The sequence below is a fragment of the Rattus norvegicus genome, chromosome 9 (genome assembly GCF_021556685.1).
Source record: "Rattus norvegicus strain SHRSP/BbbUtx chromosome 9, alternate assembly SHRSP_T2T, whole genome shotgun sequence".
In the NCBI taxonomy this organism is placed as follows: Eukaryota; Metazoa; Chordata; class Mammalia; order Rodentia; family Muridae; genus Rattus; species Rattus norvegicus.
Window position 1 is genome coordinate 74,933,661 of NC_141542.1, and position 16,211 is coordinate 74,949,871.

The window sequence follows — 16,211 nt, forward strand, 5'->3', positions numbered from 1 at the left end:
CATCTTTTTCTGTGAGTCTCCTCCTGCCTTCATGCCTTTTCCCTGCCCCCGTCCCCTGCATTTTAACCAGGGTTGCTTACGTGAATGTGAGTGGGGTTATTCACTCAGAGCGTGCCAGTGGCTACACCACTGAGGTATACGGCTCCCCTCGCCCAGCCAACATAATGGCCTGTAGCTCCTCAGGAAGAGATGGGGTATCCTGAGTCCCCACCTTACCCACAGTGCTATGCTGGTCACACTGGAGCACAGAGGGAGTTCAAGAAAAGCCTGGGCCACTTAGTGAGGCCCTGTCTCAAGTCAAAAGGCAGACCGGGATATACCCAGAGATAGAACTCTTAACTAGCATACATGGGGCCCACAATCCAACCCCAGTACAGGAAAGAAAGGGCCAGTATGAGAGAAGACCGGTATTAAACATTTAGTATATCTAAGAGGCATGTATACTGGAAGAACATAGACAGAAGGGAATTGAGGGGAAGGACAGAAAAGACAGGGAACTTAACAGAAAGTTTTGATTAAGTAGGCTTTGATCTATATCATAAAAGAAATTACAGAATTAAAAACATGGATTGCTGGAGAAAGAGCAACAGAAAAATTACAAGGAAGAGAATTGGTTGAAATAGAAAAAGATGTCCAATGTCCAAGGCTCTGATTAAAAATGAAAAGGAAGGGGGGCTGGGGATTTAGCTCAGTGGTAGAGCGCTTACCTAGGAAGCGCAAGGCCCTGGGTTCGGTCCCCAGCTCCGGAAAAAAAAAATGAAAAGGAAGAAAGAAGTTGGTATGACTGAGGTTTTAAAAGTAACTGATGATGACAATGATGATGGTGATGGTGGTGGTGATGGTGGTGTTGATGATAGTGGTGGTAGTGGTGGTGGTGATGTTCAGAGCTAAAGAGTTTTAGTCTTAAAGCTGATAGCCAACACATAAACATTATTCCTGGGCAGGGTGTAACACAAGAACAGAACTTCACAGGGAAGTTCTCAGCATGTGCCCGTGAGAAGGTTAAACCTGGGGAGGGGACGGTGGGAAGGGAGCAGTGGAGAGGGGCAGTGGGGAGTGGGGGCAGCGAGTGGTCCACTACAGTGCCCTGTGAAGAAGGGAATCTTCACAAAGGTCAGTGTGACAAAGGAGAGACAGAAAGGCAGCTTCCAAGAAGGAGCGGGCCAGTCATAACCAGATCTAACCCCCAGGCAGCAAAGGCTGCAGTAAGCCAAGATTCCAAGTTACTTTCAAAGCTAAGAGCAGAGGAGCCACAGAACATGGAGAAAGCTGGAGACTATGGTTAATGCACGCAGATGCAGTCCTGAAGTACGTGGTTTTCAGAACCAACTTTTCATGATAAAAATTATGTTTATATCACTTTGTTGACCGGAAATAATTCAAAATATACAAATTCATTTCGAATACCGTAAGTTTTGAGGAGCCAGGGTGTGGCTCAGTTGGTAGAGTGCTTGCCCAGCATGCATGAAGCCTTAGCACCACAGCACCCAGGCACTGCACAGTATGCTTGCTATCCAACACTCAAGTAGTAGAGGCAGGAGGGTGATCCTTAGCCACACAGCCAGGCCCAGTCATTCTGAGATACTTGAGACTTTATCTAAAAATAAAAAAAATAAAACAACTTTGGAAACATGTTATGCTACTAATGAAAATTTTCAGGAAACTTTAATTCCTAAGTTACTCTTTAGGGTAAGTCATAATAGTGACCAGAGTCTTGCCACTTTCTTTAACCTACAGACACAGCCTTCTTCATATTCTCCAGTCTAAAACTATATGGTCTTCTTTGTAGTATATATATATATATATATATATATATATATATATGTGTGTGTGTGTGTGTGTGTGTGTGTGTGTGTGTGTGTGTGTGTTATATACATATATATGTAAATATATGGTATTATATATATAGTATGTAATAAAAGGTACAAAGAACTAGTACCTTTCCAGTGCACAGCTCACAGTACCCAAGCCCCTCATTAATTCTGTAGAAATGGTCTTGGAGTTCAAAATATTGGCTCTCACTTTCCCAGCAGGTCTGTGTGTCAGACAGTGTGAGATTTTTCTCACCATCGTCAAGTATATCAAAACATTTTGAGAAGGGCTTTATTATCCCAATTTAACACGCCAGCCTGGCTCCTGCTAAACCAGGAACTAGACTCTTGATTTTAAATATGACACTCATTGCCTCCGAATTGTCACCACACCCTTTGGAATGGTTCACACAATGACAAGAGAAGGTGAGAACTTGAAACTGGCTATTGTGGTACAGAGTTGTAATCCTGGCCTTGGAAGGCTAAGACGGGAGGATTGCCAGAAATCCAAGATCAGCCTGGGTTTACTTCAAGGTCAGCCTAGGCTCCAGTGAGACCTTAACTCACTAAAGTACTAGAACAATTAGAAAAAGAGGGAGAGTAACAGGGAGAGGAGGGAGGGCAGGCAGAAATGGGGAGGAGGAAAAGAGTTGATATTTGCAACAAGCTAACAAATTCAGGCCCAAAAGGTAACCCTTTAGTCCCACATGAAATGCCCTGAAACTTTAATTAAATGATTAGCCATTTGAATCCTCCAAATAATTCATGATGGTTTCAGTAATGTACAAACAATCCCAAATTTTATTTCATTTTTATTTTTATATAGAAAACTTTTAGAGGCATCTTGACTTCTCAAGACTTTACTAAAGACTCTCAATAAGTCACTGTGAGGAGAAAAGCAATCTGCTTGGGTTGACCACCACAGCACTATCCTCTGTGTGTCTCCATTCCAGTGGGAAGCCCCAGTGGCTGAGCCCATGGGCTTTAATCCCCTGACTCCTCCCCCGAGCCCAGAGTGACAGTTTGCAAGTCCCCACAGTTGTGTGCCCCCTTTATTTTTCTCTAATTATTTAATAGCAGGATAGCCTCTTACCTAACCTCCCATACTCATGAAGAGTTTAAGCATTCTTACTGTTGTTCATGGTACTAAGGATGCAGCCAAGGGTTTTACACGTCAGCCCATTGAGCTACACACATCCTCGCTTCTCTCTTTTGTTTGTTTGTTTGTTTTGATTTGTTTGGGTTTTTTTGAGTCAGGGTTTTACAGCCCAGACTGGCTGGCATCAATCTTGCTATGTTTCTAAGGATGGCCTTGAACCCCTAATCCTCTTGCCTCTACTTCCCAAATGCTGGGACTACAAGCGTGTGCTTGCTGTTTCCAAGTCTTGTTACCTATGTTTTACTGGGAACTGAAGAAGCAGTAACAAGATGAGACACAAATGTTTCAGGGACCTCTGTACACTCAGCCAAAAACACAAGTGTGGAATCAGCAGATAAACTTTTCACTCCCCCAGGGATAGGGGTTACAGAAATGGGGGCCTGGGGCAGCTTGTTCAGAAAACCGACCACAAAGCTAACTCTAACCGTGTTATTTCCCAAGGAGTCTTCTGTTTGCCAAATGAAGGGATCTGGAAAATGCTGCATGGATCTAGACGAAGGGTGTTCTGAGAGCGCAAAGGAAAGGGTATGTCTCTGCTTTTCCTACTTCAATTGGGATCGATTCAAGAAGCATTAGTAAAACTCCAAATGTATCTATTTTTGTCAGTCATTTAAAGGCAAAAATAAGTGAAATTTATGTCATTAAGAGTCTCAGTTGAGAGCACAGCACAGAGTGGTGGGAAGGCAAGGCGGCAGGAGACTAAGACAGCTGGTCACACTGCCTTTGCAGCGGAGAGAGGTGGGCTCTTTCCTAGTTACTCAGTCTGGACCCAGGTCCATGGGACGGTAACACTCATATACAGGGTAGGTCTGTCCATCCCAGTAAATCCAGTCTGGATTCTCCCTCACAGACATACCTAAAGGCTCGCTCCTGGAGGATTCTAGAGTCTTTAGAATTGACAATCATTACTAAGCACCTCAGGCACATTTGTGCTCACAAAAATAAGTACCCACAATAATGCAGGTGAACCAGAGCAGAAGACCAATGCTCAGTCCTGGGAGTGTTTGTGCAGCCCTGTGCCTCCCTCATCTCACTTTGTGTCAGTGTGTCAGGAGGAATGCCACACCTGAATATCGCTGTGTGTCTCTCAGTAACTCTGAGGCTCCATTTGTGTTCTGCTGTGTTTTCTTGAGATGTGTACTAAACTGTACAATGAGGACGAGTTCCAGCCCTTGGACCCATCGCAGGAGCCTATCTTTCCTCCTGAGCTGATCGTAAGTTGCTTTGCTCTTGTTGTTGTCTGATACAATGTAGCACACGCCCTTTTGTATTGCATAGAACGCTCTAGTTAAGAGAAGGGGGGGGTTGGGGATTTAGCTCAGTGGTAGAGCACTTGCCTAGCAAGCGGAAGGCCCTGGGTTCGGTCCCCAGCTCCGAAAAAAAGAAAAAAGAAAAAGAAAAAAAAAAAGAGAGAGAGAGAGAGAGAGAAGGGGGTGTGTCCACCATGATGGAGTCATTCTCCGGGGACTTGTTCAGTTCTTCCAATACACCGTACACAGCACAGTACACAGGTGCTACTGGATATCTTAAAGGCCATTTATAAAACAGTAAAGTGGCAGTAAAATCAATCATAGGACAATGGAATTGTGTTGTTCATACAGTTAACTCCTGGCCCAACCTAGTAAAGAAAAAAAAAAAAAAAAAAAAGGGGGAAATAGCAGAAGTCCCATTCTGGTATGCCGGTACTCCTGCTCAGGGCTCTGTATGTGGGCTCTGCCCTGGAGAGAACATGAGAGGAGAGAGAGGATCTCAGAACCCAGTGCTTCATGTCCCCCAGTGTGTGAAAACTTGGCTATGAGTCAGTATTTTAAAGTTGTATGCCAGGCTGGAGAGATGGCTCAGTGGTTAAGAGCACTGACTGCTCTTCCAGAGATCCTGAGTTCAATTCCCAGCAACCACATGGTGGCTCACAACCATCTGTAATGGGATCTGATGCCCTTTTCTGGTGTGCATGAAGACAGCTACAGTGTACTCCTATATATAAAATAAATAAATCTTTTTTAAAAAGTTGTATACCTAATAAGTATACTAGATAGACAGATGCAGGGTTGTAAAAAAAAATCAATTCCCCATATATATATATATGGAAACATAACACAGAGAGAGACATAACATGCAAAGAGATACAACACACAAAGACACACAACCCACACATAGACATACAACACATAGCACACATATACACACAAATAAACAAGTGAGTTTTTTTCATTTTTAAGGGAATAGTGTTCACTGAAAATTTTTCTTTAAGTCACTGTTCATTTGACCCCAAAATGAGTCTCTCTGGGTCACACTTAATAGACTTAATTTTCACCAGAACCAAAGAGAAAAGTATTCTCAGCTTCTCTCCACCTGGCTTGTAGCAATGTTGCCATTTATAGATAGAAAATACAAACTCCAGGGCATGTGCATATGTGGATTTAGTGGTGGGGTAAGTTATCAGAGAACCCAGCTCCTCCTCAGAGGCCAGGTTCAGTGTACATTTTAATTCTCCAGAAAAGCTAATGTGGCCAGTAGACCCTGTGGATGCTGGAAGGTACAGTGGCTTTGCTTCTCTACAGAGAATGGCAGAGGATCCACACAAGAGGAGGTTGACATTCCAAGGGGAGAGGACCATCTGGATCATGCCTGTGACCTTGAATGACCTCCTGGAACTGAAAGCCAGCTACCCCGAAGCCCCACTCGTCATGGGGAACACCGCAGTGGGTATGCTATCTCGTGGGTTTTAGTTTAGACCTGTTAACCTAAGCCTCTGTGCTCCTCCTTAAACTCTTCGTGGAAACAGCTCATTTCTATTTATGGGACTGACAGTCCTTGATAGTGACTTCTTTTTTTCTTTTTGCAAATAAGTTCTATACATCTTCAGTTTTACTCTGTCTTACCAGTAACCCATTGTTCTCTCTTTCTAATTGCTTCCTGTCTTTCTCCTTAAGGGCCCGGTATGAAATTTAATAATGAATTCCATCCAGTTTTTATATCCCCACTTGGGCTTCCAGAACTAAATCTTGTGGACACTGCAAACAGTGGTAAGCATCTTGTGTTTCAAATGAGGCGTCAGAACTCCAGTGGCACAATTGGTTAGCATACAGCATCAACCTAGGCTCGGTGGAGAGCCAATAATAATCAGTGACATGTCACAGGATACCTGATTCATTATTCATCCAAAGCCACTTCTACCTACTGTATGTTCTCTATAAGCGTCTTCAGACTGTCTCGCTCAGCTATGTCACCGAGAATCACATTGTCATCAAAGCCATTAACACCAAGAAGATTCCAAAGAGACAAAGAGCTCAGCCACATACAGAAAAATTGGTCAAATATTTTCTTTCTTTAGGAGCATCACACACACACACACACACACACACACACACACACAATTTTTGGCCACAAAATTTAAAATGCAACCATGGGCAACTTTATTTTTTTTCTTTTACTCTTTTCACGAGTTGCCAAGTGTGTTCACGTGCCCTGTCCTGTCTCTTTTATGACAACCCTAAGAAACAGACCTGGGTCATACCCTTGGAGTCTCCAGAATCCTATGAAAGATTCAGAATCAAGAATCAAAGAACGGAAATAAGCTCCCTCAGCCCCCCAAGCGGGGGACAGAGCCTGTTTTTTATGCTTATAATGTATACACAAGGCTCTCTGAGTCATCCCACCATCAACCCCAAACAACACATTTCGGTAGATAATCAATAGGTGATAGGAGCTAAAAACACTAGCCCTAAATAGATAAAAATGCCAGCATGAAAAAGAAGCCAACTGGGTATTTTCTCACTGTCCCTCTCACATGCCAATCTAAGTAGTTGGCCCATTCATTTTTTTCCTAACTGTTGGAATATCGTTAAGAATGGATGTAGATATAGGAAAAGATGTGTAAGAGACGCTATCCAGGCTTATACACGGGTAAGGGGAGGTCACTGAGAAGGGTACAGTGAGGTTGTCCAGAGGAGGAACAGAGCTGGCAGAGCTACATCTGCGCTCCAACTTTTCTTCACCGCCATCCCTCCCAGGAGCAGTAAGCACTGTCTCCCTCATCCTCCCTCCATGACACTCTAACACCACAGATAAATGCGCATGTTTTTATGTCCAGTGTGTGAATTAGTTCTTGGTGCACAGTGAGATTTTCTTTTAGTCACTTCCCTGGGGATCCTATTAGCCCCGGTAAGACAACCCTACTGTTGGCACACCCGTGGGTAAAGCTAGCCTGCAAGCAAGTGTCTGCTCCTACTCTCCTTTTAAAGAGGAAGGGCAAAGGGAAGAGATGACTGAGGAAGAAGAGCGGGTGGACGGGAAATTCTGCTAGTTTAGTGATCTTCAAAAAGAGCTTTGAAGTCCTAATGAACTGGCACACACTGTAATCTAGCATCCATGAGGCTGAAGCAAGAAGGACTGTGGAGCCAGCCTGGGCTCTGTGGTGTAGCAAAATTATCTCAGGAAAAAGCGGGGGATTTAGAATTTCTGCATTTGGTCATCTACTCAGGGAAAGTAAATGAAGTGTTGGATTTTGGTTATCTGTGGTTAATATCTAAAATCCAAGGCAAGCATGACTATGACTGAGAAAAAGGATTTGGTACCTAATGTTTGAAGATTGTCTTGGGTTTTCATCGCTATGACAAAACACCTGAGAGAAGTGTATTGAAAAGAGGAAAGGTTTATGCTGGATCCTGGTTTCAAGCATTTTATTCCATCATGGCAGGACAGGTGTGGCTGACCGGAGCGCTTAGGGAGCGGGCAAAGAATTCCTTTTGTATTAGTTACTTGTTCATTGCTGGGGCAAAATACCCAGGAGGAAACAAGCTTAAGGGAGGATCTCTGTTCAAGGGCACACATATGTGACAGGGAAATCATGAGAAGGGGTACTGGAAGCAGTTGGTCACATGGTTCCCCCAGGCAGCGATGTCAAGTGCTCAGTTCTCTTGTCTATGGTTTAGTGTTAAACTCGGGCTCTTCTCTCCCCAGTGTGGGTCCCCACAGTATGAGACGACACTGCCCAGACTGAGCAAGGAGACCCTGTTAGTTAATCACTGGGAACACCCTCAAATACCCAATCAAGTTGACTATAAATGTTAACCATCACAATAAGGCAACTTGTCAGAAGAATCCCTAATTATCATCCTAAATAAATATATGAGGAGCAGACTGATTCAGAAACGTGTTTCCACGCCCCTCGACTTATATCTCACGGTGCGCTTGTGTTCTATTCTCTTGCCTTCAGGGGTGACAATAGGAGCAAGGCACAGCCTGGCGCAAATGAAGGACATCTTGCGTTCTCTGACATTGGAGCAACCGAAGGAGAAGACCAAAACCCATCAAGCTCTCCTGAAGCATCTGAGGACACTTGCAGGGCCCCAGATTAGGAATATGGCTGTATGTTCTATAAAATAATCCAGGGTATCTGTGTGTGTGTGTGTGTGTGTGTGTGTGTGTGTGTGTGTGTATGCATGTGTGAAATGATGCATAAAGCAAATTATGATGTAGGCAAATTCTTGTCCCAATTACCTGTGTATTATAGGATCCTAGGGAAGCCACCCAAACTCCTTAAACTGTAGTCACTTGAGTTTGGAAACTAAAAACCAACCAAATGGGATTGTGTCTAGGCTCCCATCCAGCTCAGACTGTCTGTGAGATACATCTTATTTGGGTATAGCTAACAAGATCCCACCTTCGCCTAAAACTCTTCTAATTGGTTCTCCTCTTAGACCTTTGGTCTGCTGTCCATTTCTGATACATATCCCCACGCACACATCCTTGGGCCCCCAGTCATCTAGATGTCTCACTTACTGGGTTTTTCCCATTACTTATGATTTTTTAAGTTAATTGGCTCAAACCACTCCTCACTGCAAGCATGCTGGGCAAGCCTTCAGGATGTGGTGGGCAGGCAGATACAGTTTGCTATGATTGTCTCCAGCTTCTGCTGATCCACAAATCTACCACATATTCTGGCGTCTGCATCTTGTGTTTATTTCCTAAATGACATTGCTCATCTCAATAAGCTTGTTCCCCTAAGTCCCCTAAAGATCCCTGTTCAAGCCTGTCCTAAGCAGACTTTCCTGAAGGCTTAAAGTCACAGAGAAGCACCAGGTTTCTTGGCCACAGGGCTACGCAGCCCAGGTCTGTTTACTGGAGCTTCAGGCTCTCCAAGTCCCCTTTATTCCCCTTGGCCACACCCTCAGGTTCCCCTCTAACCTGCTGACATCACTCCCCAAATTCCCACTCACCTTTCTTACTTGGCTTCATAAAGGAACACACATATCAAAATATGCTTCTGAGCAGGCATTCTGAATGTGCGTTGAGACCTTTTCTCCAAGAAACTATTTCTCCTCACTGCCCACAAGTATTTCCTCAGCCAGCAGCATTTAGGTGGGTCAAACATGAACTGCACAGAGCATGGTGTCAGGATTATTTAGCAGCTTCCAAATGCTCCCAGATCTTTCTGTGGAGCAAAAAAGAGAATTAAAAACTTACTGTGTACATGATTCCTTACCTGTCAGGTAACTGAATGAAACTTGTTTATGTCATCTGTTATTAGACTTTAGGGGGACATGTTGTAAGCAGGCCTGATTTTTCTGACCTCAACCCCATTTTGGCAGCTGGAAACGCTACCATCAATGTGATATCTAAAGGTAAGAGGCCAAGCCTTGGGCATTTGATTTTACATTTATATTTTTACATAGACCCTGCTGTATACTATGAACTAGGGACTCAAGAATATCTTGCTTGGCCCCCTGAGCCTCAAACATCACCTCAAACCTACGGTAGAAGCTGTGATGACCTATCTTCCAGATGATCTGCGCTTATAGACTGGACTTAATGTCTCTGATACTTTTCTTAAATGTTTGACCTATTTATAAGCGTCCAAATTATAGAGACAAAGAAATTTGAGAACGGGATCGGGGCTGCTGAGATGACTCAGTGGGTTAAGGACTTGCTGCCAAACCTGGTAACCTGAATTTGATCCCTGGGACCCACACGGCTGAAGGAGAAAACTGAGTGCTACCTGCTGTCTTCTGACGGCCACATGAGAACCACAGCACACGCTCAGACAATTCATAAGCCAATGAACGCAGAGAAAATAGTGAGAGGCTTCTTGGGGGCTTATGACAGTTTTGTCATAAGTTTATGACATGTTCCTTTCCCTGACTTTGAAAAGAATGCAGTTTTTATACACTGCTCCTGACTCCTCTTTTTATTCCAGTATGAGCTTTGTGGAACAAAACTAAACTTAGGGGAGTGAAAGCAAATTGGTGTTATTCACAGCACTGCCAGTGTAAAGCCCCTTTCCGTCTATTAAAATTACATTTTAAAGACTGGTTCAAATAATTGTACCTATCTAAGAAAAACACACATGCTTCTAATTTTAATCAAAGAAAAACAGAAAGGGCTGGATGGGAAGCTCAGTAGTAAAGAGCTTGGTGCATCAGAACACGAGGTCCATCCCCAGAACCAACGAGGGAGGGAAGTCCAAGCATGGCGGCTCTCTTGTCACCCCAGAAGCTGGAGAGGGACAGCAAGCAGATCCCTGGCCAGTCAGCCTTCTAACAGGTTATGTTCAAGGCCAAGTGAGAGACCCTGTGAGAAAAGAAACCTAGGTATGCAGAGCCTGAGGAACAACATCCAAGGTTGACATCTGAGGGTCACACTGTGGTACAAGTCTCCTCACAAAGACATGTGCACCCGCATGAACACGCATGCACACGCACACGTACATGCACATGTACAATGTGCCTTTTTGGAAAAGTAATTTAACTACCTGGGATCTCTCTTTTCTTGTTTGGGAAATGTTATACATTGTAGCAGGTTGTTTCCCAATTACGTTAAAGATCGGTTAAGTCCAGTGTTTGTGAGTGAATGCCATGGACTATGGGACTTTTAGCTCACCTGGTGCAACCCTGTTAATCTGAAGCCTGGGCCCCAAAGGTTCCACGATTTGCCTCAGGCAGCCCAGGCTTGGGGCTGGAACTCAGTCTCCTGGGCTCTGACTCACAGCCCACATCGGTTCATTTTAGGTAGTCCCTGTTTGGTAAGCAAATCTTCACCGGGATCCTTTTCTCTAACAGAAGGACAACGGCAGATCCCTTTAAATGGCCCTTTCCTTGAGCGGTTGCCTGAGGCCAGCTTGAAACCAGAAGAGGTTGCCTTGTCTGTTTTCATTCCTTACTCTGGTCAGGTGAGGTTCCTGTGTCTTCATTCGAGTGTCCACCTGCTGCATGTTTCCAACAGCAGACCACTCACTGAACTGCTTCTGAGAGAGTTTGGGAGGAATTAATTCCCAGATGGCCATTGGAGTTGTTTCCATAGAGGAGTCACCTTAGGACTTTTTGGGCATGTGCCTAAGGGGGCAGTAGCCATGCAAAAAACAGAACCATCTGGGTGAGCAGAAACTTTGGTTATGGATGAAAGTACATCCTAGCCAAGAGTGTATAAATGTATAGCGATATCAGCCTCAGAAGTTCCTGATGAACTGAAAATTTATTATGAAGCTATTTGCCAATTACCATTAGTTACAAACTGGGTAGTTTAAGTGGAATCATCGGTCTAAGTGACTACTATTCTACAGCGCAATGTTAATCTGGGAAGAGAGTGTAGGAGCTTATTTAAAAGGTCTCAGGGTCTTTCCTCCAAGTTGTCTAAGTCGTTGGGAAAGACTAGAAACAGGGAATGAAACTCAGCCACCGAGGACCATCAATGGAGCTGAAGGAGCTCTGGCCTAGATGTCAGTGTAGTGAGGCTGAGAAGGGAGGGCAGGAGGATGAGTGGATTTTCAGAGGTTGGGGACAAGGCGACATAATGTGGAGAACAAACAGCAAGGACCCAACACAGCCTTCGACAGTGTCCATATCTGGCAGGGAGGGCACAATTCCAGGTAAGAGGACTATGGAGGGGGTGGGCAGACCAGACCACAGCAGCCACAGCATCATGGGAAGGGACACTGGAAGAGCAGCCAGGACCTAGCTCAGAGCAGGCCAGGTACAACACAGAGCTTGTGTCTGTCTTAGCACATGGCCACCTTTGAACTGTAAAAGCAGGATAATGTTTCTATGAAAGAGATGTTTACAGTACAGTGGGCGGCCCAGCACGACAGGATAGCCCGGTTGTGAGAGGACTGACAGATCAAGAGGGAGGCCTGTGCAGTCACTCAGGTGGGAAGCAGTTGTGAATGTGGAGGCAGCAGGATTGGGCAGGAAAGCCCCCACCAAACAGCTCAGCACAGGAATTCATGAGCAGTTACTGCTTCTTCCAAAGCTTCTATACCGACATGCTTTATGCTGGCTCCAGTGAGTCCCACTGATTTGCCCTGCAGCCTCGAAACTGCTCCCCCATAAAGAGGTGTTTCCACTTAGGGCTAGAGTTCCAAGCCAGTAATGGGATTCTCCCTAGAATGGATTGTATAGATCTGGAACTCTGGAGACTGTCTTCCAGGGGTGCTCAGTGCTTTTCTTTAGCAAAAAGATCTCATCCAATGAAACCTATACAGAAAGCAAATAAAAGTAGAAAAACATAATACTAGGCAGCTCACCTGAGGCACCCTGCCCCCACCTCTGCCCTCATCTCACCCAGCAGCCTGGGACACACACCACCTGATCCACCCCAATATCTTCTTAAAGCAAATAAAGCCCAGACAGTGGAGTCACTTCCCCATAGTCTCAGGCGAAGCCATGAAAAGCAGAGAGCCTGGGGCTTAAACAGAGTCTGAAGCCTGCCACTTACTGTAACCTTGCAGAAGTTACTAACATTGTCCTCGTAACTGGAGATGAGCAGAGTTGCTGAGGATTAAACATTGCTACACACGGGACACAAAGGTAGGACAATACTCACACGAACTGCCATCACTAGCTGTGTCTGTGTGATTAGCCATCTGTAGGATCTTTACCGTAAACAATCACCAGAAGTCAGGGGAGATGCTCAGAGGGTGCAATGCCTGCCATGGCAGACATGAGAATCTAAGTTCGAGCTCCAACACCCCATTAGAAATAAATAAAGTAACAGAGGTGATGGTGTACGCTTGTGTCTGTGATCCCAGATCTGGTGGCTCGGGGACCAGCAGATCCTTGAAACTCACTGGGCAGCCACATAGCCAATAGGTAAACCCCAGGTTCAGGGAGAGATCCTGTCTCAAAAAGAAAGATAGAAAGCAACTGAAGAAGACATTTGATGTTGACCTCTTGTCTCTACTTCCACATACTTTTGTATACACGCACATGCGCGCGTGCGCGTGCGCACGCACACACACACACACACACACACACACACACACACTCATCACCATCATCATCACCACCACCACCACCGCCACCATCATCATCATCATCGCAGGGAGAGGAGGAGCAGTTGGTGTATGTCATGCACTAACCATTCTGAATATCTCTATCTCTAGTGGGAGTATGTGTCAGGACTCCGGTTGGCCCAACGTCAAGAAAATGCCTTTGCCATTGTCAATGCTGGCATGAGCGTGGAGTTCGAGGAAGGCACAAACACGATCAAAGATCTTCAGATGCTCTTTGGAAGTGTCGCCCCCACTGTCGTCTCTGCAAGCCAAACCTGCAAGCAGCTCATTGGACGGTAGGTCACAGTCACACAGCTTCCTGCTTGAATTTTCACTAAAACTGTACCTGAGGAAATTTTTCTGTGAGAGAGAGAGAGAGAGAGAGAGAGAGAGAGAGAGAGAGAGAGAGAGAGAGAGAGAACTTCGTCTTTCAAGACAGGGTTTCTCTGTGTGACCTTGGTTGTCCTGAAACTCATTCCGTAGACTAGGCTGGCCTCAAACTCGGAGATCTGCCTGCCTCTGCCTCCTGAGTAAAGGACCTGGCAACATGTATGTCAGGTTTCTGTACAGAAGCTGCATAGTTTAAGTAAATACTGTTTTTAAGTAATCGACCTGCAAAAAAATGAAAATATATCCAATACTGAATCCTGAAAATGAAAAGGTATCCTTAAGTTACACCAAGAAGACGGGATCTTCGAAATGTCAGAGGGTTTCATCCCAGGAATGCTCAAAATGGCTGCTTCTAGAAAGTTGGGTTTTTTGTTTGTTTGTTTGTTTGTTTGTTTGTTTAATTTTCCAACTAGTGTTTTTGCAATAATTGGTATTTAACCACATATGCTCTTTCCCAGTGGATGGAATTTAATGTGGCTTTCCTCAGATACGGAATTAAACCCTTGCTTCTAAGACAACCATGGAAATGTTGCCCTGGTAAAGGGGTTCAGTCTCTACCTATTATTCACTGTGTGTGTGCCAGGCTCCAGGCTGGGGACAACAGCAGAACTCCAGATTTCAGAAACCTTTGGTTTTTAGCAGGATTGATTTTTTTAAACCTAAGTAAATCTATACGGTCAGTTTATGAAGTTTAAAAAAAAAAAAAAAGAACAATAAAGGAAGACTTGGCAACCATTAAATCCGAGTCTGAAGAAAACTAAGGAACCTGGTGTTCCTCAAGAGGATCACATGCTAGAGGCCAGTCTTAGCTATGTAAGATCCTATCTCAAAATAATAATGACTACAAAAGGCTAATGGCGTATCTTAAGGATATTTTGTTTGAACTTGAAAGGAGACTACTGTTACACCCCTTTTTCATGCATGCGGTTTGGTGTTTGCCTGCTTGTGGTAACACCCTTTCTGTTACTATAACAAAATACTGGAGACTAAGTAATTTACAAAGGGAAGGGTTTGGTCTGTGAGTCTAGGGGCTAACGTCCCAGAGCATAGAGCTTGTTGCTTCAGTTCTCTGTAGAAGATGGAAGGGCATTTGCTGAAGACAGAGAACAAATAGACAACCTTGCTCTCTTAACAGCCTGCGCTCACCATAAGAGGTCCAGCAGGACAAACATATCTTCTAAAAACAGATTGCTTGGTCTTGCAATGTTCCTCCTCTCAACTGCACCACGGCAGTGATCGTGTTTCAACCGGAAACCGAGAGAGAACAGACCTCATGGTGTCTTTGACTGTTCCGTCAGATGTTCATCTTCGTTTCTGCCAGGCAATGGGATGACCAAATGCTGAGTGACGCCTGCCAATTGGTCCTGGAGGAGATCCGCATCCCGCCAGACGCTGAGGGCGGCATGGTGGAGTACCGACGCACCCTCATCATCAGCTTGCTCTTCAAATTTTACCTCAAAGTGCGGCGATGGCTCAGTGAAATGGTAAATAGCTTCTCTAGGCCCCCGGGTGCCTGAGTCTGTACACAGAGAACATCCCCCACTCCCCCACCCCCACCCCGGGGAGAATAGTACCAGGCGGGGCCCTGCAGCTGCTCCAGCCTTCTGTCTGAGTCTCAGAAGGGAGCAGCCGCAGGATTCCATCTGTGCGATAAATGCTAGTGTCCCCAGAGACTTGTCCAACTACTAAGAAAAGTCATCAGTAAGCAAATTGCATGTTTTCCTCTTTTCAAAAAAATTTTCTTGTCGAAAGAAGAAAAATGATATTTTAATACTTATAGATCCAAATGAAGGAAAATGTAACATTCAACCCCACTGAATATTCAACCATTACCAAGATTTCAGTGGGCATCCTTCTGAACCCTTCCTTTCTAAGTTGGTATGAAGGTGGGGTGGGTGAGTGGATGTAACTGCTTAGTAAAGCTTGGTTATTTCGCTTTTTTCAATGTTATTAAATATTTTAATGGTACCATAGATGATGGTTATCTGGTGTGTCCATGGGTAGATAGACCATTACCTGATCTATTCTTTAGTTTTAAACACATCTGCACTGATGGTGCGCTAACACGAGGGGTGCCCCTTTGACTGACACAAACACAGCAGAAAATGGCCACCTACATTTCTCTTTACTGACTGAGAACATTGTGCTGTTGGGTCAGCCAGTCCTTCCCATTCACAGGTCATCATATCAGCAACAGATCCCTGTGTTCTATCACATACCCTTATTACTGAGTATTGTTTCCACATGTAGATAGCTAATCAGATACATAACCCTTGGAATCCTTTTATTTCATTTGTTACATAACTAGAGCCTCACATGTGTTGGTGGAGAACCACTGAGCTGCAGCCCAGTCATTATGTTCTCTTACGTATTGCATACGGATGCTGTCATTAAAGAAACAAAATCCAAAACTCAACCACAAGGTAGTAAGCCTACCCTAACCACTGTTAACATTTTATAATATATAAGTCACTCGTTTTATACCTATATTTTACATATTTTATATATTTTTATAATTTTTACAATGCTGAAAATATACTGTGCATGAATTTAGTAACTAGTCTTTTTCACTTATTTATATTCC

At 44.4% G+C, this 16,211-nt stretch overlaps 1 protein-coding gene across 1 annotated transcript in view; it reads left to right on the forward strand.

The window, feature by feature from the left end:
• Aox4 (aldehyde oxidase 4) overlaps positions 1-16,211 on the forward strand; it is a 56,870-nt gene that overhangs the window by 13,329 nt on the left and 27,330 nt on the right. The window contains 9 exon segments of the mRNA NM_001008523.2: positions 3,412-3,495; positions 4,104-4,184; positions 5,532-5,676; positions 5,904-5,996; positions 8,189-8,340; positions 9,503-9,596; positions 11,031-11,140; positions 13,349-13,533; positions 14,949-15,111. Of these exon segments, the coding sequence (NP_001008523.2) occupies positions 3,412-3,495; positions 4,104-4,184; positions 5,532-5,676; positions 5,904-5,996; positions 8,189-8,340; positions 9,503-9,596; positions 11,031-11,140; positions 13,349-13,533; positions 14,949-15,111 (1,107 nt within the window).